Source organism: Gymnoscopelus microlampas, assembly GCF_963454915.1.
Source record: "Gymnoscopelus microlampas genome assembly, chromosome: 2".
Lineage (NCBI taxonomy): Eukaryota > Metazoa > Chordata > Actinopteri > Myctophiformes > Myctophidae > Gymnoscopelus > Gymnoscopelus microlampas.
Window position 1 is genome coordinate 27,872,769 of NC_139939.1, and position 25,416 is coordinate 27,898,184.

Genomic DNA, 25,416 nt, shown 5'->3' on the forward strand with positions numbered 1-25,416 from the left:
CTCTGTACTTTGCTTGTACCATTTACCCTGTCGTTATGTTGACTAGGGTTCATGCCATTTACATTGATTTCGCACAAGTCACTCTGGATAAGAGCATCTGCTAAATTCCTATTTTGTGAACTGTGAATTGGTTAGAGACAGGAGGAAACTAGATTGGCTATGTGAATAAACAGCTACAGACTGTCTCTCTTGCTCTAAGAACCTCCTGTGTCTTTTTACTTAAAACTAATTATTGTCTCCGCCAGGCCGAAAGGCATGGCGAGAGAGTATGTTTTACCCTCCGTCCGTCCGTCCGTCCGTCTGTCTGTCCGTCCGTCTGTGGACAGCTAATCTCTGGCACCGTTGGCTTGATCGTGGCGAAACTGTGCACACACACTCCCTGGATGCCAATTCATACCCTCTGCCCCAAAATTTTCACATGGGCTTGTTATAGCGCCACCAGGAGGCCGCTTTTGGCAAAACACCTTTTTTGACAGTACTCCTACAGAATTTGTCCAAACGTCACGCATATCGGTACACAGTATCTCTATAGTCATTAAACGAAACGGGTATTTCAGATTTCTCATATTCCATCCTGATTGGCTAAAAATGTCTTCCAAAGTTTGCAGGAGTGCTCCGTTTTGAACAAAATGCCTCAAATCATGAACACAGCATGCAATTTCCGTGAAATTTTGCACGCTCATTCCCATTAGGCTGAGGAAGAACTACCATTTGAAAATGTTCAAATCAGCCTCATGGTGGCGCTATAACAGGCCGATATGTGTTTTTACCTATAATTGCACCGATCTGTGTAAAACTTTGTATGCACACTCCCTAGAGGTCAAGGAAAAACCTTTGCCCTGCATTTTTCACATCTGCCTTTTACAGCGCCACCAGGAGGCCGACTTATGTAAAACACATTATTTTATACCACTCCTTCCAATTTTATCGAAATTTCACTCAAATAGGTACACATGATCTCTATAGTCATGTGATCACGACGGATGTGTTGGATTTTTCATATTCCATACTGATTTGCTAAGATTGACATCTAAAGTTTGCATTATTGGCTTGTTTTGAACAAAATTCCGCAAATCATGAACTCACCGTCCACTTGTGCTCAAACTTTGCACGCACATTCACACTATGTTGAGGAACAAATGCCACCCTTTTAACATTGGACTGTTATAGCGCCACCAACAGGTCTAATTTAGCGAAAAAACATGTTTTTAACTAAATGCCTCAAATCATGAATGCAGTCAGAGTCCGATTGTCGTGCAAGGCCTAAGAAGAAATGGCACCCTTTTCACGTTGGCCTATTATAGCGCCACCAGGAGGCCACAATAGCCTACCTGACCTGGCGGAGACCTGTGCTCCGAGGAGCACTTTTTCTAGTTGGTATTAAAACTGCTAGGGATGTGCCTAAATCCAAGTAAGTCATTAGGGGACAAACTTGTTTTTAAATACGTTTCTTAAAAAATAATAATAACTAGAAAAAGTGCTCCTCGGAGCAAAGGTCTCCGCCAGGTCAGGTAGGCTATTGTGGCCTCCTGGTGGCGCTATAATAGGCCAACGTGAAAAGGGTGCCATTTCTTCTTAGGCCTTGCACGACAATCGGACTCTGACTGCATTCATGATTTGAGGCATTTTGTTAAAAACATGTTTTTCGCTAAATTAGACCTGTTGGTGGCGCTATAACAGGCCAATGTTAAAAGGGTGGCATTTGTTCCTCAACATAGTGTGAATGTGCGTGCAAAGTTTGAGCACAATTGGACGGTGAGTTCATGATTTGCGGAATTTTGTTCAAAACAAGCCAATAATGCAAACTTTAGATGTTAATCTTAGCAAATCAGTATGGAATATGAAAAATCAAACACATCCGTCGTGATCACATGACTATAGAGATCATGTGTACTGATTTGAGTGAAATTTCGATAAAATTGGAAGGAGTAGTATAAAATAATGTGTTTTACATAAGGCGGCCCCCTGGTGGCGCTATAAAAGGCAGATGTGAAAAATGCAGGGCAAAGGTTTGTCCTTGACCTCTAGGGAGTGTGCATACAAAGTTTTACACAGATCGGTGCAATTATAGGTAAAAACACAAATCGGCCTGTTATAGCGCCACCATGAGGCTGATTTGAAACATTTCAAATGGTAGTTCTTCCTCGGCCTAATGGGAATGAGCGTGCAAAATTTCACGGAAATTGCATGCTGTGTTCATGATTTGAGGCATTTTGTTCAAAACGGAGCACTCCTGCAAACTTTGGAAGACATTTTTAGCCAATCAGGATGGAATATGAGAAATCTGAAATACCCGTTTCGTTTAATGACTATAGAGATACTGTGTACCGATTTGCATGACGTTTGGACAAATTCTGTAGGAGTACTGTCAAAAAAGGTGTTTTGCCAAAAGCGGCCTCCTGGTGGCGCTATAACAAGCCCATGTGAACATTTTGGGGCAGAGGGTATGAATTGGCATCCAGGGAGTGTGTGTGCACAGTTTCGCCACGATCAAGCCAACGGTGCCAGAGATTAGCTGTCCACAGACGGACGGACAGACAGACGGACAGACGGACGGACGGACGGAGGGTAAAACATACTCTCTCGCCATGCCTTTCGGCCTGGCGGAGACAATAATGAAGCAATTCATTTATGGAAATATGATTTCAGGACAACTTGAGATGATAGGGAAGGAGCACTGGCTATTAGGATATCACAAAACTCCTCTTCTATGAGTCATTTTGATTGTGATGTGCATATTCATACTTACATACTACTTACAGTATGTTGTGAAAAGTGGTGTTGAAGTGGTGTCTTTTATATTATTAATGGCATATGTGCTCCAGTGCTTTCTTCAGTCGAGTATTTTCTTCATAGCGTTAGCGTAATATATCTATTCTATATATTCTTATTTTACAAACACTCTTTTGTTGCTCAAGTTCATAGTAAAGGCATGTATGTGCTTATCTCACACCAAATAACGGCAAGATATAACAATATTCAATATTAATCATACTGTATTAATATCCTGAATTCATGTGAATAATCGTGTATGGATATATGAATGTTTTGATGGTATTGGTCTTATTGTTTAAGCAGCAGACATAATTAACTGCTGTGAGCGATTGCCTTAATGGAGCACTAATGGGGGAGACAGAAGACTTTCAATTTCCCAATTAAAGGTCCCATATGGTCAAAATGCAGAAGCGATTGTAGCACCGTGCCAGAACTCAGTTGATGTTGGAGGTAAATTGGAGCTATCTAGTGAGTTCACGCTGTTAACGAAAACGTGGAGTATATAGCAGTGTTGCTATGATGTATAGCATAGCGTGTCAATGAGACGATAAACAACATGAGCTTGAGTTAAATGAATCAGTAAATTAGCTGATGGAAATATATGAGTTTGTGTGTGTCAGCGAGGGAGAGAAAGAGGGGGGGGGGGATATTTTCAGTGTAAATATCAGCACAGCAATATACAGTTGCAGATTCTAAATGTCAAGTCTTTTAAGGCGAGAACCACCTTCCAGGTTTAACTGAATCCCCAAATCCATTTGGCCAAAGGCATCCTGCTCGTTGGCCTATTTTAGGCTTTATCAAAAGATTGCTTGAATCTTCGTGATAGAAGCAATTAAAAAAATAGCTCATCTGTTGCTAGATGCCTTGTGAATCAGTGCGATCGAGCCGGCTAAATGAAAACCACCTTACACCGACGGCATGTCTGGAAGCAAGTTCATTAGAGTCACTACGTTTGAGTGTTTCTTTATAGCCCGAGGAGCTTGGACTGATATTTACAGGTTACCATAAAGAACGACCTAAAGTAAGGGATGCTCGAATAACATGTCCTGTGTGGCTACCATATCCTCAACTGTAATATAAGGCACCTATAAAAAAAGCAACTCTATCATGCCCATTGCTTTTTCCACACCCTTCAGCTATGAATTAGATCGACTAGCAGGTCATGCACTTTAAGAGGGGAGACGGGAGTCGTGAGACCGAATCAGATAAAGTAAAACGAACATGCTCTTCAAACGAGAATGTAAGGAATGTCTGTTTAAGGAACATCTCGATACAGTACTTGATCCTTCCAGTGGCAGGGTTAAAAATATCTTTAGTATTTCCCAAGGATTCATCCAGTTACAGTCTGAGCCTGATAACTGATCTAATCTGCCACCAGATTGACAACTCCAGTTCACCCATTCAATCCGGGAATTTATCCGTGTCATTTTAAGATTTCTTTGGCTATAAAAAGCAGATATACAATCTCATATCTACAAGCTCATAGCGCTATGAGCTTGTAGATCTGCTATTTATATATATATATATATATATATATATATATATATATATATATATATATATATATATATATATATATGAATATATATATATATATATATATATATATATATATATATATATATATTTGAATATATATATATATATATATATATATATATATATATATATATATATATATATATATATATTTGAATATATATATATATATATATATATATATATATATATATATATATATATATATATATATATAACTCAAATCTTTGCTTCTGGGGGTCCCTGGAACAAAATATTTTGAGATGGGGGGGTCTGCGGACAAAAACATATCATTTTGGGTGGTCCTTTTTTGAGAACCACTGTTATTATAGCAACATAAGTAAAAAAAAAAAAAAAAGGTTTAGAAGACATTTGTAGAATCCGCAGGAGCAAAGATTTGAGTTACAAAAGTTCACGATTTTTCTAAAATAGCAGATCTAGAAGCTCGTAGCGCTGCACTCGGTGCTGCGCTATGAGCTTGCATATCTGCTATTTTCATCCAGTTACAGTCTGAGCCTGATAACTGATCTAATCTGCCACCAGATTGACAACTCCAGTAAACCCATTCAATCCGGGAATTTATCCGTGTCATTTTAAGATTTCTTTGGCTATAAAAAGCAGATATACAATCTCATATCTACAAGCTCATAGCGCTATGAGCTTGTAGATCTGCTATTTATATATATATATATATATATATATATATATATATATATATATATATATATATATATATATATATATATATAACTCAAATCTTTGCTTCTGGGGGTCCCTGGAACAAAATATTTTGAGATGGGGGGGTCTGCGGACAAAAACATATCATTTTGGGTGGTCCTTTTTTGAGAACCACTGTTATTATAGCAACATAAGTAAAAAAAAAAAAAAAAAAGGTTTAGAAGACATTTGTAGAATCCGCAGGAGCAAAGATTTGAGTTACAAAAGTTCACGATTTTTCTAAAATAGCAGATCTAGAAGCTCGTAGCGCTGCACTCGGTGCTGCGCTATGAGCTTGCATATCTGCTATTTGACACACAGACGCTTTCCCGGTCTTAATGGGTTAAGCCTGAATTATACTTAGTTGCGCGTCGCTGCCATGCTCAGTAAATAGCAGATCTACAAGCTCACAATGCATTTGTGATGCATCGCGAGCTTGTAGATCTGCTATTTGCGGCACGCAACTCCGGGCATGAAACTAAGCATAAAGCAGGCTTCGAGCAACACTTCGTCTTCATATTGTTGTGCCTCCTCCCTCTGCAGCATGGCCCCATCCCACACAGCCCAGGGAGTCGTTAGCTTTACCTGTTCTGGTTATGTGCCTCTGCAATCAAACTCCTGCATGATCAAGTATTAACGGCTTCCTGTGCAGCTACAGAGGAGGCCCATTTTCGATAAACTCCGTAAAATGTATTGCAGTGTGCGGGCAGGGGCAATTAGTGTGCTTATTTCCCATGAAATGGAGCTTCCCAGGGCCAAGTGCAAAAAAAAGAGAGGGGCCTTACATTGCAGAACTTGGTCTATGCCGGACCCTCCTTGAACCCTGCAAAATGCACTGACGCAGGTTTGTTGAAAGTAGTAAATCTTTTCCACCATGCGCAGTGCACCTGCAACTCTCCATAGATCTGACAGAGCCACACATTACATTATTTTCTGTTGATTCTTTCTCCAGCCAGGAAGGAGGAGGGTATAAAAAAATATGTGTATTGATTGTACATAACTTGTTTACTCCCTAGATGAGTCACCCATTCACTAAAAGCATTTCATCAAAACATTTATACTGTTAGCAGCATTTTAGATTTAGCCCAAAACAACTTAAGTAAGAGCAAGACATAATGTTAACAAAACATGGTTAGATTTGACAACTGAATGGCATTTTGCTATTATGCTGCTATAGCAATTTCCGCCTAGTATAATTAGCTAACCAAACGCAGACGGTTTCACTTTTCTATGTCTGGGACACAGCAAAGAAGGCATTGATATGATAAATGCATAAAATGTTAGGAATCAATGGTTTCCCGCATCATCTTTTGCGCACAAATACAAAACCATTGCATCCAGAGGTCTTACATCTTTACATGCATTGACAAGCCGTCACAACACATACCACAGGAAAAGTATGCCTTAAATCAATCAATGAACATAAGAAAAATCATTCATCACCATAAAATATGTACAGTATGGATTGCATATTGAATATAGGGTGTCAACTGAAAAATACTGCAACAAACGGTTTAGCCACAGTTTGGGGGGGTGAAGGCCCATAAAAAGATATATTGAAACATTGAATTACAGCTCAAGGCTGCCTGTGGAGGCCCTGTAATCTTATTTTCCTGTAAGAGAAATGGTTGTTGACAGATACTGGAATATGTGCAAGCCTCGGTTTGCTAATAAGAATTACACTTTCTTTTGCAGTAGGGCACCTGGTTTGGCAGTAAACTTCTTATAGACACAGCAAAACACAAATGGTGGTACATTAAATCTGAAATCAATACTGAGGGCCAGATTTACTAAGGCTTTTGTGCCTCATTTGAGAAGCATTCTGTGCCTAGAAGGATGTATGAAATGTATTAAACATTCTCGCCATTTAAGTGCACCTCTCTCCGATGCATAGGCCATTCATTTAAGAGAGGCTGAAATGACTAATTCTCACGTGATTTGCAAGGGTCGATTTTGCATGTAAAGCAGGACTGCATATTAGCACAGGCAGGCTATATAAAAGGACGCTTGTTGCGAAGATGACAGTAAATGCATCAAGGATACACAAATTGTCGATAGGTCTCAAAAACGTGCCAAGAGAATCAAGAAATAATCAAAACGTAGCCTATAGATTAAGCAGTCACACAGTAATTACTCCAAGAAATCAAAGAGGACCTTGATCCTCCCACACAGCATTGCCATCTGGCAACAGTCAAGCTGCTTGCAACTCTAGCATACACCATCCTTCTGGCATCAGGATAAATTCGGATCTACGATGGCACCACACCTGGAATATCACAGCCCACATTATCGCGCCCAGGTGAATGTCTTGCTACGGCGCACACGTTTCCCCACATCAGCGACAACACACTAAACAGACATTTCCAGAGAGAAAACACACAAGGAATGTTCAAGTCATCCGTAATACGAGGCACCAAATCCTTGTCCTGCCATCTGTTGAGTTTGTGACTCCTAATGTTTTGTGACTCCTAATGTTTTGTGACTTCTAATGTTTTGTAACTCCGTCTTTAGTTTATCAGCTATGTCACCCACATTGAATGTATCTCAGTTGGAGTCACATTGTGTCCCTCCAAAATGTTTTGGCGTTCTGTTACTTAATTAACAAAGTTCAGCATCACTGCATTTTATTTTTCTGTTTATTCTTGAGCTGGTTGATGCCTCCCACCAGCCCACCGAACCTTTTAAGCTCTGCTTCAAATTCCGAATGTGAGTAGAAGGTGGTCCCATGCGCTGATTGTTTAATTAGATGCTGCCTTAGTAAATCAGATGTTAATTCCACTCACCTTACTAGCACAAATCACACTTAAGGCGCAGGGCAATTTACAACGTGCTTATATCTGGCCCTGAGTTCTTAAATAACAAATTAAGAATGATAATAAATACATTTATGAAACAAACTGTGTTTAAGCCAAATGTATTGATGGAAATATAGCCTGTTTTTCTCTTATTAATTCCCACCTCAAGGCCACGTTTTTATGTTTATACTCACTCTACAGATCACAATCACTCTCTCAAAAAACACATACCCACACGTAGATGCGCCCGAACGCATACGCATACACACACACACACGTGCGCGCGATTCTCGTTTAATCTTTTTCCTACACATTGCAGTCTGCATGCTTGAGTGCGCAACGCATTTAGGCTGCTGCATCCATAACACTAACGTATGTAGAAGCTAATATAGTTAAAGCCCTGCTGCTCGGTTTCCATGTCTGGCCGCTTGATGACATTAGGGCTGATTTTATAGTTTGATCCAACTATCAATGCCAATCATGTTAGCACCGCTCAGGACGGCTAGCTCTTGGGGGCAGAAAGCGATGAGAAGGGGTGGAGCAGAGAAAAAGACAGGGGGTGGAAGCTTTCTAATGCATTAGAGATGGCAGATCTGAGAGCATTCTATTGCATTAATATATTCCCGGTTAATTCTATCCCCACCCCTAATATAACGTGGCCTAAAATCCAATTAAATTCTCGTTATCTGATCACCTCCGTTGGAAATGGTGGTATGAGGGTGTTCTGATAGTGAGGTTCTAGTTGCTATTCCCGCCGCCCTCAGACTATTCTGTCTCTCGCCCGGCTGCTGCTGAGCATGGCATAATTGGAAGTGTGTCAGGCAGCATGCCATAGCTGTAATTAAAGCCCCTGCTCTTTTGCACAACAGCAAAGAGCACGGAAGTAAAATGTTAAAGACTCACTACACATCTGCATCTTGAGGTTGTTGTTGTTTTTTTTCTTGTTTTTTCCTCCCCCTGATGCGAGAGGAGGTGGGGCGCAAATAACATTACAATTACCTCAGACAACCTAACTACCACTTGGCACCAAAACAAAGAGTTTAATTATAATAGAGTAAGCACATTTTGTTTGTGTTGCTTAGCTGAATAATAGATGAAATATTACAGAGTGTGCCTCTAAATGAAAAAAAGAAAAGAAAAGAAGAAAGCTGACCTTCTAAAGAGCTGGGGATGGCGTTGGAATTATCATTACATTGCAAGCTATTGTGGTCTGTCTTTCTTTCTCTCTGAGGCCTTGATTGTGATACAAGTGCAATTTTCATCTCCATCCCATTTGGTAAGAGATGGGAAAACGACTGCAGAATCATTCCACATCCCTTCCCTCCGGTCTATCCATGCATAACTTCATCCTATTCTACAGCTGTTGAGGGAGTGGGGGGTAAATCCCTGGCCTATCATATCATTACAAACCACAATATGGTGTGGATTTCCACCAAATGAGCTCAGGGTATTTTCCCTCTCGCTATATAGGATCTCTGTTGAACTTGGGAGAGACACTTGCAGCAAGTGCAAATTGAGACAGCTGTATATAACAGAAATGGTGCAATATTGTTATCGCTATCAGAAATTATAGTTGATGTAGTTGTTACTGCAGGCATTGACTAAGGAAATGGCATAATGATTTAGTCCCTCACACTCGTAAATGATAATTTACGAGGCAATCTCTGCAGTCTGGAAACACAATTGGGTATGATGAAAATGCGAGGGATAGTACCGCACTGAAAACAGAACACTACAGAAATAAATATATATATATATATATATATATCACATGTTCTTGAGCATTGTATTGCAGTGGCCTATTGGAAATATTGATGAGTACATCCTAATGCAGTCTGTGAATAGCATTTGAAACGAGAGGAGGCACCAAGACATGAAGAATAGGACCAAAACACTGATTTGAATAAATATTTAACATCTGATTTTTGTCTTATCACGTGTATTATCATTCTGAGGGGTGTACCTTAATTAATAGATCATTTAATTTATCACAATGTCAAAGGTAACAAAAATAAAAGGCAAGTTATATTAACTAGATCGGCACCCTAAAGGCCTACGCGGGCGCAATGCAAGTCGGGAACGGCGCACGTCGAGAATGCATACCGTTTGTGCAATACTCCTTTACCTGATGTAGTCAAAATAATTGATAAGGGCATCCCCCAGGGAACAGGCATGTGGTCAGCAAGTTTCTTGTGTGCAAGTCAAAGTTTTGGCCTAATGATGGTGCTAGCCAGGTAGAGAAAAAGACAATGGGTCACCAAAATCAGTAGGGGCCTTCCTTTGGGGTTCATGAAGGTACACAGACAATTATATGGCATTCCATCCACTAGTTTTGAAGATTATGTTGTTTGGGACGAAATTGGTGGATGGAGGGAAGAATGGACTACAGCGGGATTTAAAACATTTGCAAAGAAAGGGAGGACCTGGGGATAGGAGTGGAAGTGCACAGAGGATAATGTCGATTTGAGTCAAGTCTATTGTAGTATAGTGGGGACAGGAAGGCCTTCGTAGTCCCCACTGTAGGCTACTACAACGGTCCCCATATGTGATGCATGGTCTAATATTGCAAATTCACAAAATGGGGACATAACACCCACACATAACCACAACAAAAATAGAACCGCTGGCCTTTCCTGAATTGTTTCATCCAATATCCGTTTCTCTGAAGGCTGAGAAGAGGGAAACGAGGATAAAAAAGAAGAGAAGAGAGGCAAAGATAACAGTGTAATCGGGATGCGTTGAGCTATGCTCCTTCACAGGCAGGTGGCCGTGCTATCCTGCTGGAGGACAGTCGCAGTGGGTCAGTTACTCCAGCTGTCTCCACCTCTCTCTCTCTCTCTCAGGCCGAAGTCGTGGTGTATGAAGGAGTACCTCTGATTCTGTGGAGTCTCCCTTGGGGGGTGGGGGGGGCCAAAATAGACTCTTAGTTGTTCTCTGTGCACTTTGGGTCAATTCAGCGTCCCAATCCCTTCAGGGGACATGTCTTTGAGCCAGCTTCGATAGCAGAGAAGTTAACCCATTAAAACCCGGAACGCATACTGTACGGTATGTCATTTTCAGATTTATTTGGCTATTCAAAATTAGCAGATATACAAGCTCATAGCGCGGCACCGAGTGCCGCGCTATGAGCTTGTAGATCTGCTATTTTTTGGGGGGGGGGAAATCGTGAAAATGTGTGCAAATATTTGAATATATATATATATACATTTTTAACTCAAATCTTTGCTTCTGGGGGTCCCTGGAACAACATATTTTGAGATTGGGGTCCGAGCCCAAATACATATAATGTTGGGGGTCCTTGACATGAAAAAAGTTTGAGAACCACTGATATTAAAGCAACATAGGTTTTTTTCTAAAAAACTGTTTTAGAACACATTTGTAGAATGCCCAGAAGCAAAGATTTTAGTTAAAAATGTTCGCTTTAAAATCAAAAAGATTCGCACACATTTTCATGATTTAAAAAAAAATAGCAGATCTACAAGCTCATAGCGCGGCACTCGGTGCCGCGCTATGAGCTTGTATATCTGCTATTTTTGAATAGCCAAAGAAATCTAAAAATGACACGGACGCGTTCCCGGTCTTGACGGGTTAAGGTGTTCAAAGTGAGTAGTTTGTTGGAGCACAGCGGATTGCAGCTTGTCGCGTGGCGCATTAGGTGTTGACAGATGGGAGGGAGGGCTTGAGACGCTGTGGGGATCCAGTGATTTATTGCCAGGCCTGGGACATTTAACGGGGTATAAGTGCTGAGTCTGGAGGGGCCATGGAGGGAGGACAATTGGAAGGAAGAGAGGAATAAACAAGGAGGATGAGACAAAGTGTGTGCGTATGCTCGTGGAGGAGAGGAGGTGCTACAAATCTAAACGCATTCTTTAATAAAAATTCTTGATGACCTCTGGCACGAGAACAAGCTGGCATCACATGGCAAAATTTGCACGGTAGTCACAAAGATTTTTTTTTTTTTTTCATTTCCCTCGGGGCAATGAACAGCGGAGACAATCCCCAAGGTCTCCTCCAATGGATGACAAACCAGGGGGGGAACATACTATTCATCTTGGTGACAAGCGGGTTATTCATTAGCTTTTATTACACTTCACAAACACTCCCGGTGAAGAATAAGTTGTTCACCTCTCTGCCCCATCAGAGGGACCTTATTCAGCCGATCGTTCTACATGTGCACGGCCTTCTAATCTGTGTGGGGCCATTTTCCTTTTTTGATTGGTGCCACCAGTAAATAAGCAATATGTTCTTTGCTGGGGCCTTAAGCTTTGGAGTTCAAATAAAGTGACATTGGAGTCGATAACTCATCATTCTCCCTTTGGTCTTACTCTTGAATCAATAAAAAGAAAATCATGATTTGGCAATTGAGCATGCTATGCTTGTTCTCAGAAATAATGTTGGTAGTCTGGTCGTATTGTGTTTATGGCAAAAGCATGTGCACGCATGTGTCATAATTATGTTCAATTAAAACTCGTTTTTCGTTTTGTCGTTTCTGATGGACATTTTGGTCGTACAGATGCAACACTCATACAGTCATACTATATGTACGATTTGTTTGTTCTGAGAAAGGTTGCCTTATTGTCAACCTCTCCTTTCAAATAGTGATCTACAGTACATTTACTTAAGTACTATACTTAAGTACAGGTATTTTTTATTTACTGGAGTATTTCTAAACTTGAAAATGGGACATAATGAGTACTTTTCCTTTTCGTACTTTAAGTACATTTTGATGCCAATACTTTTGTACTTTTATTCAAGTACGTTTTGAATTCAGGACTTTTACTTGTAACAGTATTTCTATATTGCAGTATTGATACTTTTACTTAAGTAAAAAATATATAGTACTTTTTCCACCACTGGTGATCTACACCTATACCAACTAGACGCGTCGCAATTCTGGGAAATTGCAAAGTGTGGTTGCGCCGACGCCGGTCGCGGGTAGCAGCCGCCGGGACTCGAGGAATACGCCTTGAGGAACGCGGTGCCGATCGGATCCCACGTTCGTGACACGTGCCGTTTTAATAGGCCCTTCCCACTAAAAAAATAGGCCCCTCCCATAAATGTAACGGGGCAATCGTATTGTCACCTCACTCCTGAGATCATTTGCGTTTCATTTTGACAGGATTGATCCCCCCAAAAATCATGTTTTTGCATCAAACAGTTACATTTTGCACATTTGTTGCGCCCCCTATGAAACCGGTCATTTTGACATATGGCACGAAATTGGGAAATAAAACTGTGGGAGGAGTAGCGAGTAAAAATAAAGTGTATCTATAAGAACTAAATAATGAACATCTACAGTACCTACTATAGTCTGGTTGCCCTATTCGGGCAACCACACTAACTAGTGTGTTAGTTACAATATATAGTACATTATGTGGGAAGGTACACTTATGAGTTCATGTTTTATTTCTGCTCGTACTTGTTCAAAGCAGCGAGTGTGTCCGCGAGTGCTTAGGCTTTTTGTCAGCCTTATCAGAAACATGTACCGGGAAGTGGGTAGACGGCAGAGAGAAATGAGGAGAGGACATAAAAGAACTAGGAGAAGAGGATGTTGTCTAATGAGCCAGGAGGGGCTGGCAGAGAGAGAGATAGATGCAGAATGACGGGGAAGCAAGCATCACAAGTAGGGGCAACAAGAGCAGGACACGCTGCTGAATATGTTACACATAGGTTTTATACTTATATATTATAACTATTTAAAAATTGAAGTCAATGGAGGTCAGATTGAGCATAAACCTTGCTCAAATATGGCGATGTCTGACATAATAATACTGATGCCATAGCACTGACATCAGAGAATGATCACATGAGATCAGAAATTCCCAGGGATGCCACACCGATATTAGCTCAGTGCCATTGACGTGTTTTTCCCAAAGGCCCAGAATGCCAAGCACGTGTTTGACGTGTTTTGGTGTTTTCAGTGTTTTTCCACCAGGTGGCACTGTTCGCAATCCCGCGATCACCAACTGAGTCCTTCAGAGGCACAGAAGCAGCAAAGCCACATGGTCACAAAAAAAAAACAGCACATACACTTCTGTGACAAAAAAAGAAAAGAAAACACCCTTTCTCTGCTTTCTGTTGTTGTGAGGGAAAACCACCCCTCATTCAACTGCCCATTTCTATGGAATGGACGATCGCGGTTGCACATTTTCTATGATTTTTCGAAGGTGAGTGAAAACACAAACAAATCGCTGGCACTGGTGGCTATATAGACAATGTTTTTTTTCTGGCACTGAATAAATTAGACACCATCTGATTTATATACAAAGATTTATACACAGATAAATAAAAACGTATACCCCCCCCCATGTAAAACCATAAGGAAAAGTGTTACAATACCAAGTGATCCCAAGTGCCTATGAACCCACTTCTACACAGCTATCTGAGAGGTGAAGAAGGCTGCTACAACCAGAACACCACTCTGTGAATGCACGAGCAACAGTTTTGAAAATGGTGACATATACGCTCAGGGTCCCATGACACATCCTGTCAGTGCCATCATCCTTTCATCTCCTGTGATAACCACCACATGCCCAATTAGCCTCAACAGACCCGGCCTGGCTACATTCGAGTGCCTTTACATCCATTATACTGCCCGCGTCCTTCGGTCAACCTCTGGTGATGGACAGCTGCACAGAGGAGGAGCTCAGGGGACAGAGGATATATTGATCAGACTGCTCACTCTGTTCTGCTCCTCACATCCCGATTCAAGTCCCATCGAGGTCATATTGTGTGGGAAACACAGGCATAATCAGCACACAGTTGAGGGGAAAAGAAGAAGCAGGTATGTGCTTTGGTGGCGGCACGCCGGCGGTCTGTGGCTTTTGTTGCACACAACACATACTCCCTGAAGAGGCTCCCAGACAATGGGTAGAGAGAATGTGGCCAGCTGGAGGTGCGTGCGTGCGTGTGTGTGTGTGTGTGTGTGTGTGTGTGTGTGTGTGTGTGTGTGTGTGTGTGTGTGTGTGTGTGTGTGTGTGTGTGTGTGTGTGTGTGTGTGTGTGTGTGTGTGTGTGTGTGTGTGTGTGTGTGTGTGTGCGTGCGTGTGTGTGCACTTGCTTGTCTACTCACTGGATCAATTTCTAAGGCTAGTCAGTGCCTTTTGTATAAGTCCTCAGTTTGAGGCCATATTGTTGAAAAACAACTCTGCCTTTGTCTCATAATCAATCTCTCTCTCTCGCGCACACACACACACACACACACACACACACACACACACACACACACACACACACACACACACACACACACACACACACAAGCGGGCAGACACACACACATTCACTGCACTTCGCACGTTCTGCATGCACCATGCGTACAGTACTGTACACCCAGCCAAATGCACACATGTGCTCGATGCGTTGTGTTCACCCACCCAAACGCATTCCTACAAATGCACACAGCAGAGCAGAGAAACATACAGTGACAGGCTTAGCCCCGGAGCGCTACTCCTGTCTGCTTTAAGTATTGATCACTTCCCACACCTTGCCTTCTCTGCACTTCTCACTATGTTTCTCTGTCTCTCATTGTTTTACCTCACACACTCACTAACTTGCTGAGAAGGGGACAGATGTTTTGATGACGGTAATCTAATCTTTATGGCTACATTACACATGCATGCACAGAATGCGCATGTGCGCGCACACACACACACACACACACACACACACACACACACACACACACACACACACACACACACACACACACACACACACACACACACACACACACACACACACACACACACACACACACACACGCACACACGCACGCACGCACAATTAGATTGCAATATGTGATCACTCAACCCAATTGTTGATTAAGCACTTGGTGTGCAGTCTCCCCAGGGGGCTGTGTGAGCAAGAAGGACATCAGTCTTCCGCTAAAGATCTCTCCGTATACCTGACATCTCTCTCTCTCTACGTTCACATGACATCCACTGCTAAAACCTAGATTAGTGCTCTGTTATCACACCCTTAACCCATTCAATCCCGGGAAACGCATCGCGTGTCATTTTCAGATTTCTTTGGCTATTTAAAAAAATAGCAGATATACAAGCTCATAGCGCGGCACCGAGTGCCGCGCTATGAGCTTGTAGATCGGCTATTTTTGAAAAATAATTGTGAAAATGTGTGCAAATCTTTGAATATATATATACATTTTTAACTCAAATCTTTGCTTCTGGGGTCCCTGGAACAAAATATTTTGAGATGGGAGTCCACGGCCAAATACATATCATTTTGGGGGTCCTTGACATGAACAAAGTTTGAGAACCACTGATATTATAGCAACAGTATTTTTTTCAGAAAACTGTTTTAGGATTTAGAAGGCATTTGTAGAATGCCCAGAAGAAAATATTTGAGTTAAAAATGTTTGCTTTAAAAATATATATATTGAGTGAATGATTTTCACAATTTTTAATTTTTTTTTAAATAAAATAGCCCAAAGAAATCTAAAAATGACACACAGATGCGTTCCCCGGTCTTACTGGGTTAAATCCTGTCCACTGCAACTCACAGCCCTGAGTTGCCCCTGCGTTGCCCACCGTGCCTTCTGGCTATGCGCCCCAGACTCCTTGCCTGGGCTCCCTTGACCCAGACTGGTAATGCATTACTCCCCAGATCAATTGATAGATCGGCGCTGTCGGAGCTGCCGTAACTAAATCAGCTGCTCCTGATGATTCAGCACCAGCCGGGGAGCCGGGGCCTGCTGTCACCAATCACAGATCACCAGCGGTTGGGACAGGTATGGACATTCTGCTGTCACTTGAACCTAATTTATTGCCTGCTACCACATTGATTAACCTTGTGCTGTGGTTCTAGCTTTCTATAAAAAAAACAAAAAATAAGGGGGGGGTGGGGGGGTAGAATAGGAAAGGAGGAGTGGAAATAATAACAACTAAATGTTTATAACACTTTCGGTAAACTTTGGGGGGAAATATATGTGTGGTGCAGCACTGAGCGCTCAGCGGGTCACAGGTGGCAAATTGACCATTTCTCATTTGGGTCAGAAGAGGGTTTATATAATATAGTATGTTTTCAACAATGTGTATTATTTTTTTATTTTGTTAAGGGAGAATGCTGCTGAATTTATGAATGCAAATAAGATAATGCTACACCAGTAGGCCATCACAGAATGGCAAAGACCATGACCCCTGCCCCACTCACATCTCTCTCACTCACTCACTCACTCACTCACTCACTCACTCACTCTCTCACTCTCTCACTCTCTCACTCTCTCACTCTCTCTCTCTCTCTCTCTCTCTCTCTCTCTCTCTCTCTCTCTCTCTCTCTCTCTAATAATAATTCAATGATGAAAATAGCACATTTTGCAGGGATGATGGATTGTGAATCCTTTGAAGATACTACCTATGGCTTCCTGTCAGCAAATACAAATGAAGATACAAAATATTTAAAAGATACCAAGCAGGTCCATGCAAACAACTGTTTTCTTCAGAATGTGGAGCTCCATAGAATGACTTCACATTCTGAACTAATCTGTTTGGGACTTGCATCTGTTTAGGGGTAATCGTGTTTGCACCCCACTGACTTGCATAATCATTACTAGAACACTACTACTAGGAGGCTGCTGACAAGTTCTTCAAAATGTTAACATTAACTCATTAAGACCGGGAACGCACGCATCTGTGTCAGTCATTTTTAAAGTTCTTTGGCTATTCAAAAATAGCAGATATACAAGCTCATAGCGCGGCACCGAGTGCCGCGCTATGAGCTTGTAGATCTGCTATTTTTTGAAAAATCGTGAAAATGTACGTGGCAAAATCTTGGATTATATATTTTTTTAAAGCGAACATTTGTAAACAATATTTAGTTCCAGGAACCCCCAGAAGCAAAGATTTGAGTTACAAATGTCCGCCAAAAAAAAGAAAACATTTCAAATATTTGCACAACTTTTCATGATTTTTCAAAAATAGCAGATATACAAGCTCGTAGCGCGGCACCGAGTATTTTTTAATAGCCCAAAGAAATCCAAAAATGACACACAGATGCTGCGTTCCCGGTCTTAAAGGGTTAAAAATATGACCCAAGTCTTGGGTCATGATGAGCCAATTTCTGAATCTACGAACTACTCAACAGCTACCATCTTTACAGCTACAGTATGCGACTTGTCAACTTGCACACTGAGTGCTATAGCAGGCTTGGCAATTGCAGCAGTGTTTGCTCTTACATAGTGGATCCCCAGCTGAAAAGCGGAAGCAATTTGTCCTTTGTTTATCTGTGATTTCATGTGTTCTCTGGTCGGATAGCTATAGGGGCTCTCTCCCAGCTCATGGACCAACTGAACCACAACAAAATTACGTTGGCAGAAAACAACCAACAAAATGTATAAAAAGTGGGGGAAGAGGGCAAATCGGTGTTCATGACCAAGCACATGGTTAGATTTTTATTTTGTATTTTTACCCAAGACAAATAGATTGATGAAAAGCCCTACGGATTTAACATCATAGCCTACTACACTTAAAATGGCGGAATGTGGTTTCTTAATCTGACTTGTTTATAGTGTTAAATCATCATTATTATCATTATATAATTATATCTCACCTAAAGAAGACAACCACAAGTATATCAGTGTGTAGGGTCCATTTGAGTTCTGGTCAGAGCAGATCTCTTATTGATTCCACTGGAATGGTCAGCTAGTTCCACCTCACACCAGACTAGTGTCTGTAAGCATCACAGCACCAACCGTGTACTGCTGTGCAGTACAGCCACATAGCAAAGTCTTAATACAGCAGCATTTTCACATTGAAAAACCAATGGATGTGTTCTACACGGATCTATATCCCTATCTATCACTCCTTCACGCTCTCTCTCTCTCTCTCTCTCTCTCTCTCTCTCTCTCTCTCTCTCTCTCTCTCTCTCTCTCTCTCTCTCTCTCTCTCTCTCTCTCTCTCTCTCTCTCTCTCTCTCTCTCTCTCTCTCTCTCTCTCTCTCTCTCTCTCTCTCTCTCTCTCTCTCTCTCTCTCTGAGTCAGTGGAACTGTGTGATGCAGCACCACTGTTTTATTAAGACCTGAGAGGGATTTCTAATCTAATAAGAAGCCTTATCTGGTATGCAACCTTTATTGTTCCCAGACATTTTATGAGCAAACAGGATCTAGCGAACACACGTTAGATTGGAGGAGAGAAGGCCATTGATTCTTGGGCCAGCGGGAGAATTGATACTATAGGGATCAATGGCCAGCAGACGTGCCAATGGCTTAATGGACACAAATGACGCCCAACCTGTGGCAGATTGACATTGTGAGTTGGTCAAGCACATTTTAAATCCACTGTATTACATGTTCTTAAGCATATCACTAGAGTTTCAGTGATTGAAAACGCTGTAGTGAGAGAGAGAATGCTAGGTGGCTAGGTGGCGGTGACGCGCTGCCAGATAGACCAGTCACACATGCATAAAACCACTCCCGTCCCATTCTACTTCCTATCACAGAGCTTTGTTCATCGATGTACTAGCGCACGTGGTGTGAGCCGACATGAGCCATGATGATGTCACACGTTTTGTAGATTATCCCGTATTGCCCGTTTACATGGAGACGGGAGGCGGAGCGTTTTCAAAGATTTCCACTCTGTAAGGGGGTTTCATTTTATTGCTTTTTCAACCCCCGAAAACACTGTGGCCATCTAAACAGAAGGCACATCTGATATTTTATTTTGCCTTTTTCTCTAGAGATCGTCTAAACGAGACTTAAATCCCTCAAAAATGTGTTTTACTCATAGACAGTTAGCTTTCCATGCACCTGGATAGAACTGTCAGATCCATTGGATTAATTTCAATTATTTATTTATTTTTCATTTTTTATTTGGCAACAGAATCTCAAAATATAACTTCTGGTGAAATTGTGAAAAAACTTAACTTAAACTCAAATTGTATGAAATTGAATGTGAATATTTTTTCATGTTTATCGAATTCCATTCATATAGTGTGTGGTTAAGCCCTACAGAACATACTTTACCGTACAACAAATAGTGAAAGTAGCTGACCTACCATCTCACAACCCATCACAATGCAACAACGGATTGTGTAAGCTTTTAGATTTGCTATGTTTGCTTTTGTTTTTAGAATAATTCTGAAGATGTTCACTTATGATGACAGGTAGCGACGCCTGAAACTGGTTTAGAGCAGGGATATCCCCCCACCACCCCCACGTCAGTGTTGCCAGATTCTGTGAGAGAAACAAGCAACCGGGTCTAGGAAAACCAGCCCAAAAGAAGCGACTATGGGCAACAGGAGCACTTTAACACATACATCAGCTATTTGAAAATAGCAGATCTACAAGCTCACAACGTGCCGCGATGCGACGCGTTGTAAGCTTGTAGATCAGCTATTTTCAAATTAAATCTTGCAACTGGCAACCCTGCCCCCAATGGAACAACAAACCCACAGTAGAAACAGAGCCTACAGGTAAAGCTGGGGCGGCAGACGGTACAAGGAGCTGCGTACCAAACCTGCAGTGTGGTACATGGTGATTCATGTGACAGCAAGAGGACCACAAGGTGGAATGAGGTGAGCTTAGGTAAGCCGCCAAAATTGGTCAGCTGCTTGACACGTCTCTACATAACCCACATAGTGGCGCGCGTGTGCACGTGACCCACTAGAGCATATATCTGCCTGAACTATAGCTCGCAAGCTACGCATAATTTATTATAACTATTCTAGTGCCCCCGTCTCTGCTCCGCCAATTTGCAGTCAGTTGAGGGAATTGGGTTTTCTCTGACGTCAATATTTATTAGCTCATGTGTGAAGCATCACCTATCTTGTTGTTGGAGACAAAGTATTAGGAGGAAGCTATAGCAGTATAACTGGAGATATTGAATCTTACAAAATATGTATTCGGCCAGCTCCCACACAGGGAAAAACGGATTATTTGGTACTGTACTCATTAATTGTGCACATCAGCAGTAAACTATTTATTTAGATGTTTTTGCATCCAAATGTAGGTGAGAGAAAGACGATGTAAACATTTATGAACCAATTATGAACCAACGCATTATGGTGGTCATTTGTTTATAAGGCCATCCTTTATTGTGTAAAGTCTAAACTGTGTGTGTAATGTCTGTGGTCACTTACATATTGATTTGATGGGACATTGATTGACGTGGAAATGTCTGGCACAATAGGGAAAGAGAGATACAAAACTTCAGGGAGTCTATGTGAGACCTGAATTGTTGGATCGCTGCAATTTCTGCTATTTGTGGAATACAGCTGAATGCCAAAACGCAGTGAGTTATTACACACAGGGGGGTAATTAATTCTGGTGAGACGTTTATTATTCTTTTCTGTTCGGTTGGGGATTCTATTTGTCTGTTGGATTATTGACTGGACTAGGCTATTTGGATTCTTATATAGGAGTTTTCAGTAGCCTACCTTTCCCATGTGGACGTCGTTTTGATTGACGTAATTTTTCAGAGAGAGCGCTGTGTTTGGACGCATGCATGCATACATATAGACACACAGCGTTTATTTTGTGCCCCACTTCATTTCGATCATCGTTTCATTTTGGTATTTTTTGTTGTATTTTGTCCTGACTCACTCCTGTCTATGTTGGGTGTACAGGGGCCCTCATCCAAGGTCATTTCGACTATGCGTGTTTCTCATGCTATCACAACACCACTAAGGCCTTAAAAATAAAGCTCCAGACATCCCAAAACAAACTATTAAGGCTACTTCGTGGCCTTAAACATACAACCCACCTAACCCCTGCTCATTTTGCTAGGGTCGAATGGCTCAGGGTTGAGGACCCCCCGAACTACATATTTCTTGTTTTTCATACCAGTAACTTGTAAGCTGATTGTATGACATTCTGCATAGTAGTGTATATTTGTCTGTTTTCTTAAATGTCATCATGATTTGAGTGTGTGGGGATCTCATTTGCCGTTGTGCTTTTATGGGCGATCCAGTTTAGGGGACCTTGTATTGTTAACTGTACTTCCTTGTACTTTTTTCCATGTCTTTCTAAATAAAGTACTTCAATCAATCAATCAGCTACAGTGTAGGTACAGAGCGTAATAATACAACAAAGAAAAATCATCTAGGCCCTCTAGGATTCTATGATATGCGCTATGATTGACAATATTTCTTGATCCGCTTCCCCCATCTCGCAACGTCGTGGAAGAGAGCAAACGATGATTGATCATCGTCACACGTGTAGTGTGCACAGTCCCCTGACCAACACACAGCAAGAATTTATTGCACTATAATAGCATAATCTGACATTGTGTGGTCTGATCCCGCCTTTACACTCTTTCAAATGCAAAACCTTGTCAAGCACACACCATTCCGCATGCAAATGAATGATATGATGTGTTTTCTATACATTATCCAGTATCCTGTTTTCATGTCAGCCATTCCCCGGCCCTTTCACAAAATGTGAGAATGAAATGAATCAAATAATGCTATCTGGCATTATCAAATGTGTCCAGTGCCTGTTAAATTAAATATGTAGGCTACTGTATGTAGGCTACAGTATGTGCAATACCATGGTATGGCTTCAGAAGCAGTGTTGCCAGATTCTGTGAGAGAAACAAGCAACTAGGTCTAGGAAAACCAGCCCAAAAGAAGCGTCTATGTGCCACATGAGCACTTTAACATATACATCAGCTATGCGGTGCGACGCATTGTGAGCTTGTAGATCTGCTATTTTCAAATAAAATCTTGCGGGGAAATTATAATAAGCAGATCTGGCAACCCTGTTCAGAAGAGAAGAGAAGAGAAGAGAAGAGAAGAGAAGAGAAGAGAAGAGAAGAGAAGAGAAGAGAAGAGAAGAGAAGAGAAGAGAAGAGAAGAGAAGAGAAGAGAAGAGAAGAGAAGAGAAGAGAAGAGAAGAGAAGAGAAGAGAAGAGAAGAGAAGAGAAGAGAAGAGAAGAGAAGGAGAAGCAGGATGGTTTATGGACTGCCAAAGCACTTACTAGTCCCTTCAAACAGAGGTAGTTGGCATTCAGTGCTTTATGCTGTAGTTGTCCCCAAGACAGAGTGCCAATTGCTGATGAGTCACTTAGCCACTTAAGATTACTGCTTCAATTTCAAAAAAGCCTCTGAGTTATAATTTCAAGGCCTGCTAATGAATATAAAAACTGACTACAGGAAAAAAGACAAAAAATAAATAAATAAATCACACCGATGGTATAAGGGGATAACTGGGCCTTAGCTTAGAACCCACAGCAGTGCTTCAGGGCCCTTCAAAACCTCCTGACCTTCATCACCGACTAAACTGCAAATACACACCAGTAAAAACAACTTCAAAGAAAATTAGCATATTGGGTCCTACAGTACCCACTTTGACTCAATCGGTGATGAGCCGTGTGGACTCTGAGTCCCCCACTATCACAGCTCTGTGGAACACAAGTGCATTGCAGCCTCCTTTCACATCGGCCGTAACTCACCGGAGGAGTCAAGGCCATTAGGGGTTATCTAAGCACCCAGGCTGGCCTGGTAACTGCCCCGCAGTGGCTGTTATAGACTGTGGCTTTACAGTGATGTATGCTGCTATATTAAGGCTGTGGAGCCTGAATAGCTGCTGCGTTGGTTGTGCCACGCTGTGCACATTACATTACCATTTCCCTGTCAGTCCCGTACAACAGAGGATGGATCTCATCTGGGGAAAACCACAGCTCTCCACTTTTGCATGCCTCTCCCAGGGCCGACATCAAAGAGCACAGGCCCCTCATTCCATTCAGACAAGACAGCGAAGAAAATCTATTCCTTCAGAAGTGCTTGAAGTGGCAACCCAAAAAAAGGTGCTACATTTTGAGTCGCTTACTTCGGTTTTAACAGAGTCCGCAGATGTAAAAGAATGTGATTGGCATTTTTTTTTGTAAACGGCTATTTAAACAAAATACATCTTTGGTTCATCAAGCAGCATAATGACAGTTTTGTCACTTACTCTAACGCTAAGTGAACGCTGGTACTTGAAGAGGACATATCTCTGATAGTACAGGTAGTGAGAAGAAGGTTAAATCGTACAGTACTGTGTATTTCTATTGAAAGAGCCAAAGAAATTGAAATGCAGCTTTAGAGTTGAGAGTTTGGAAGGTCGTTTGGATTATTGGTGTTAGGGATATATACTGTATGCTATAAAGATAAGTTATCTGATGTATAAACAATAGGCCATATCTTGAATACTCTCCTTATATACGTTGTACACTCATTCAACCTCAGATACAGTAAATGCATGTACCACAGAAATATCATTATTACTCAGCAATAGTAACTAGCTTGACACTAACCTCAAAAGGATTGTAATTTGTGATACTAACCTAAGACTTCCTTTTTCTTTTTTTTGTTGGTCAAAACCACTGTAGGTATTCAAGGCTTAAGCACTTTCCTGAGAGATAAATTATCCACCTAATTACTTGTCCAATGGGGAGGAATTTCCCCCGCCTTCACCAAGGCTATTATGTTTGCACAACGGTGGTTATCCAGCCACCAAAAGGTGCTTTGAGAGCCCAAACTTACAATTAAAATGTATTAATGCATTACTCACTTTGCGGAACCGGTGGGTGAGTGTGTGCGTGTGCGCGCATTTCTATAGTTATTGTGTTTATACAGTTATACACATTTCACACTTCTTATGAGATTATGAGAGCAGCAACTCACATTGTTCATGTACTCGCTCAGCAGGTCTTGGAGGGCCTGTCGAACGGCGTTGCACTCTGCCACGATGCGTTCGCGGCGGTCATCTCGTGTGCAGGAAGAGTCGGCCATAAGTGCCGCCCCACTTATGATGCTCTCTAGGCGCTCCTCCAGAGAGGGCCGGAAGCGCGCCTCGCTGAATGTCAGGGGGTCCAGAATGATCTTGTTCTGTGTGGGGGGAGAGGGAAAAAAAAGAGATGCCAGGGTCAAAGAGCGTACTTCTGTGCCAGCTGGGCTGAGACCAGTGGAAGATCCAGTGCCTATATACTTGTTTTCCTAAGAGGCAACTTTCTTTACTTTCTAGCGAGAAAAGTGTGAAGACATTCAGGTTATATAACTGATTGCATGCACAAAAAAAGGAGGCAACTCTAAAAGCACATTAATCTTGAAAGCCCCAAATGAAATCCCTTGGACTTCAGCAATTGTGCGTGTCATACAAGATAAAGCGCATGCAAGTTATAAATTAGTAAATCCTGCTGGTTTAATGAGCATTTAACCCATTAAGACCGGGGACGCATCTGTGTCATTTTAAGATTTCTTTGGCTATTCAAAAATAGCAGATATACAAGCTCATAGCGCGGCACCGAGTGCCGCGCTATGAGCTTGTATATCTGCTATTTTTGAAAAATCTTGAAAAAAAAAAATGTTTAGATTTTTTTTATTCAAAAAAACTGTTAGGATTTAGAAAACATTTTAAGGAATCGCCTCAGGTCTTAATGGGTTAATGATATTCAACACGGAGATCCTATTGGTCCATCGACCAACAGTCAAATATTCTATAATTGAAGTGTTTGTTCTGCAGGGGCTACTTCTAAATAAGGTCAAACCAGCCATAAAAATAATGAGCACAATGATGCTAGTACACAGTTATTATCCAGGTGAGAATGGCAGAAAAAAAAAGAACATTCAGGTAAAGGAGGGAAAGAAGTGATGAAACG

General features: G+C 41.5%; 1 protein-coding gene across 1 annotated transcript in view; it reads right to left on the bottom strand.

Moving 5' to 3' along the window:
* The window catches only part of ctnna2 (catenin (cadherin-associated protein), alpha 2), a 551,711-nt gene that overhangs the window by 365,394 nt on the left and 160,901 nt on the right, over positions 1 to 25,416 (bottom strand). The window contains exon 7 of the mRNA XM_084081928.1: positions 24,443 to 24,646. Within this exon, the coding sequence (XP_083938054.1) occupies positions 24,443 to 24,646 (204 nt within the window). The remainder of the gene's footprint in view (positions 1 to 24,442; positions 24,647 to 25,416) is intronic.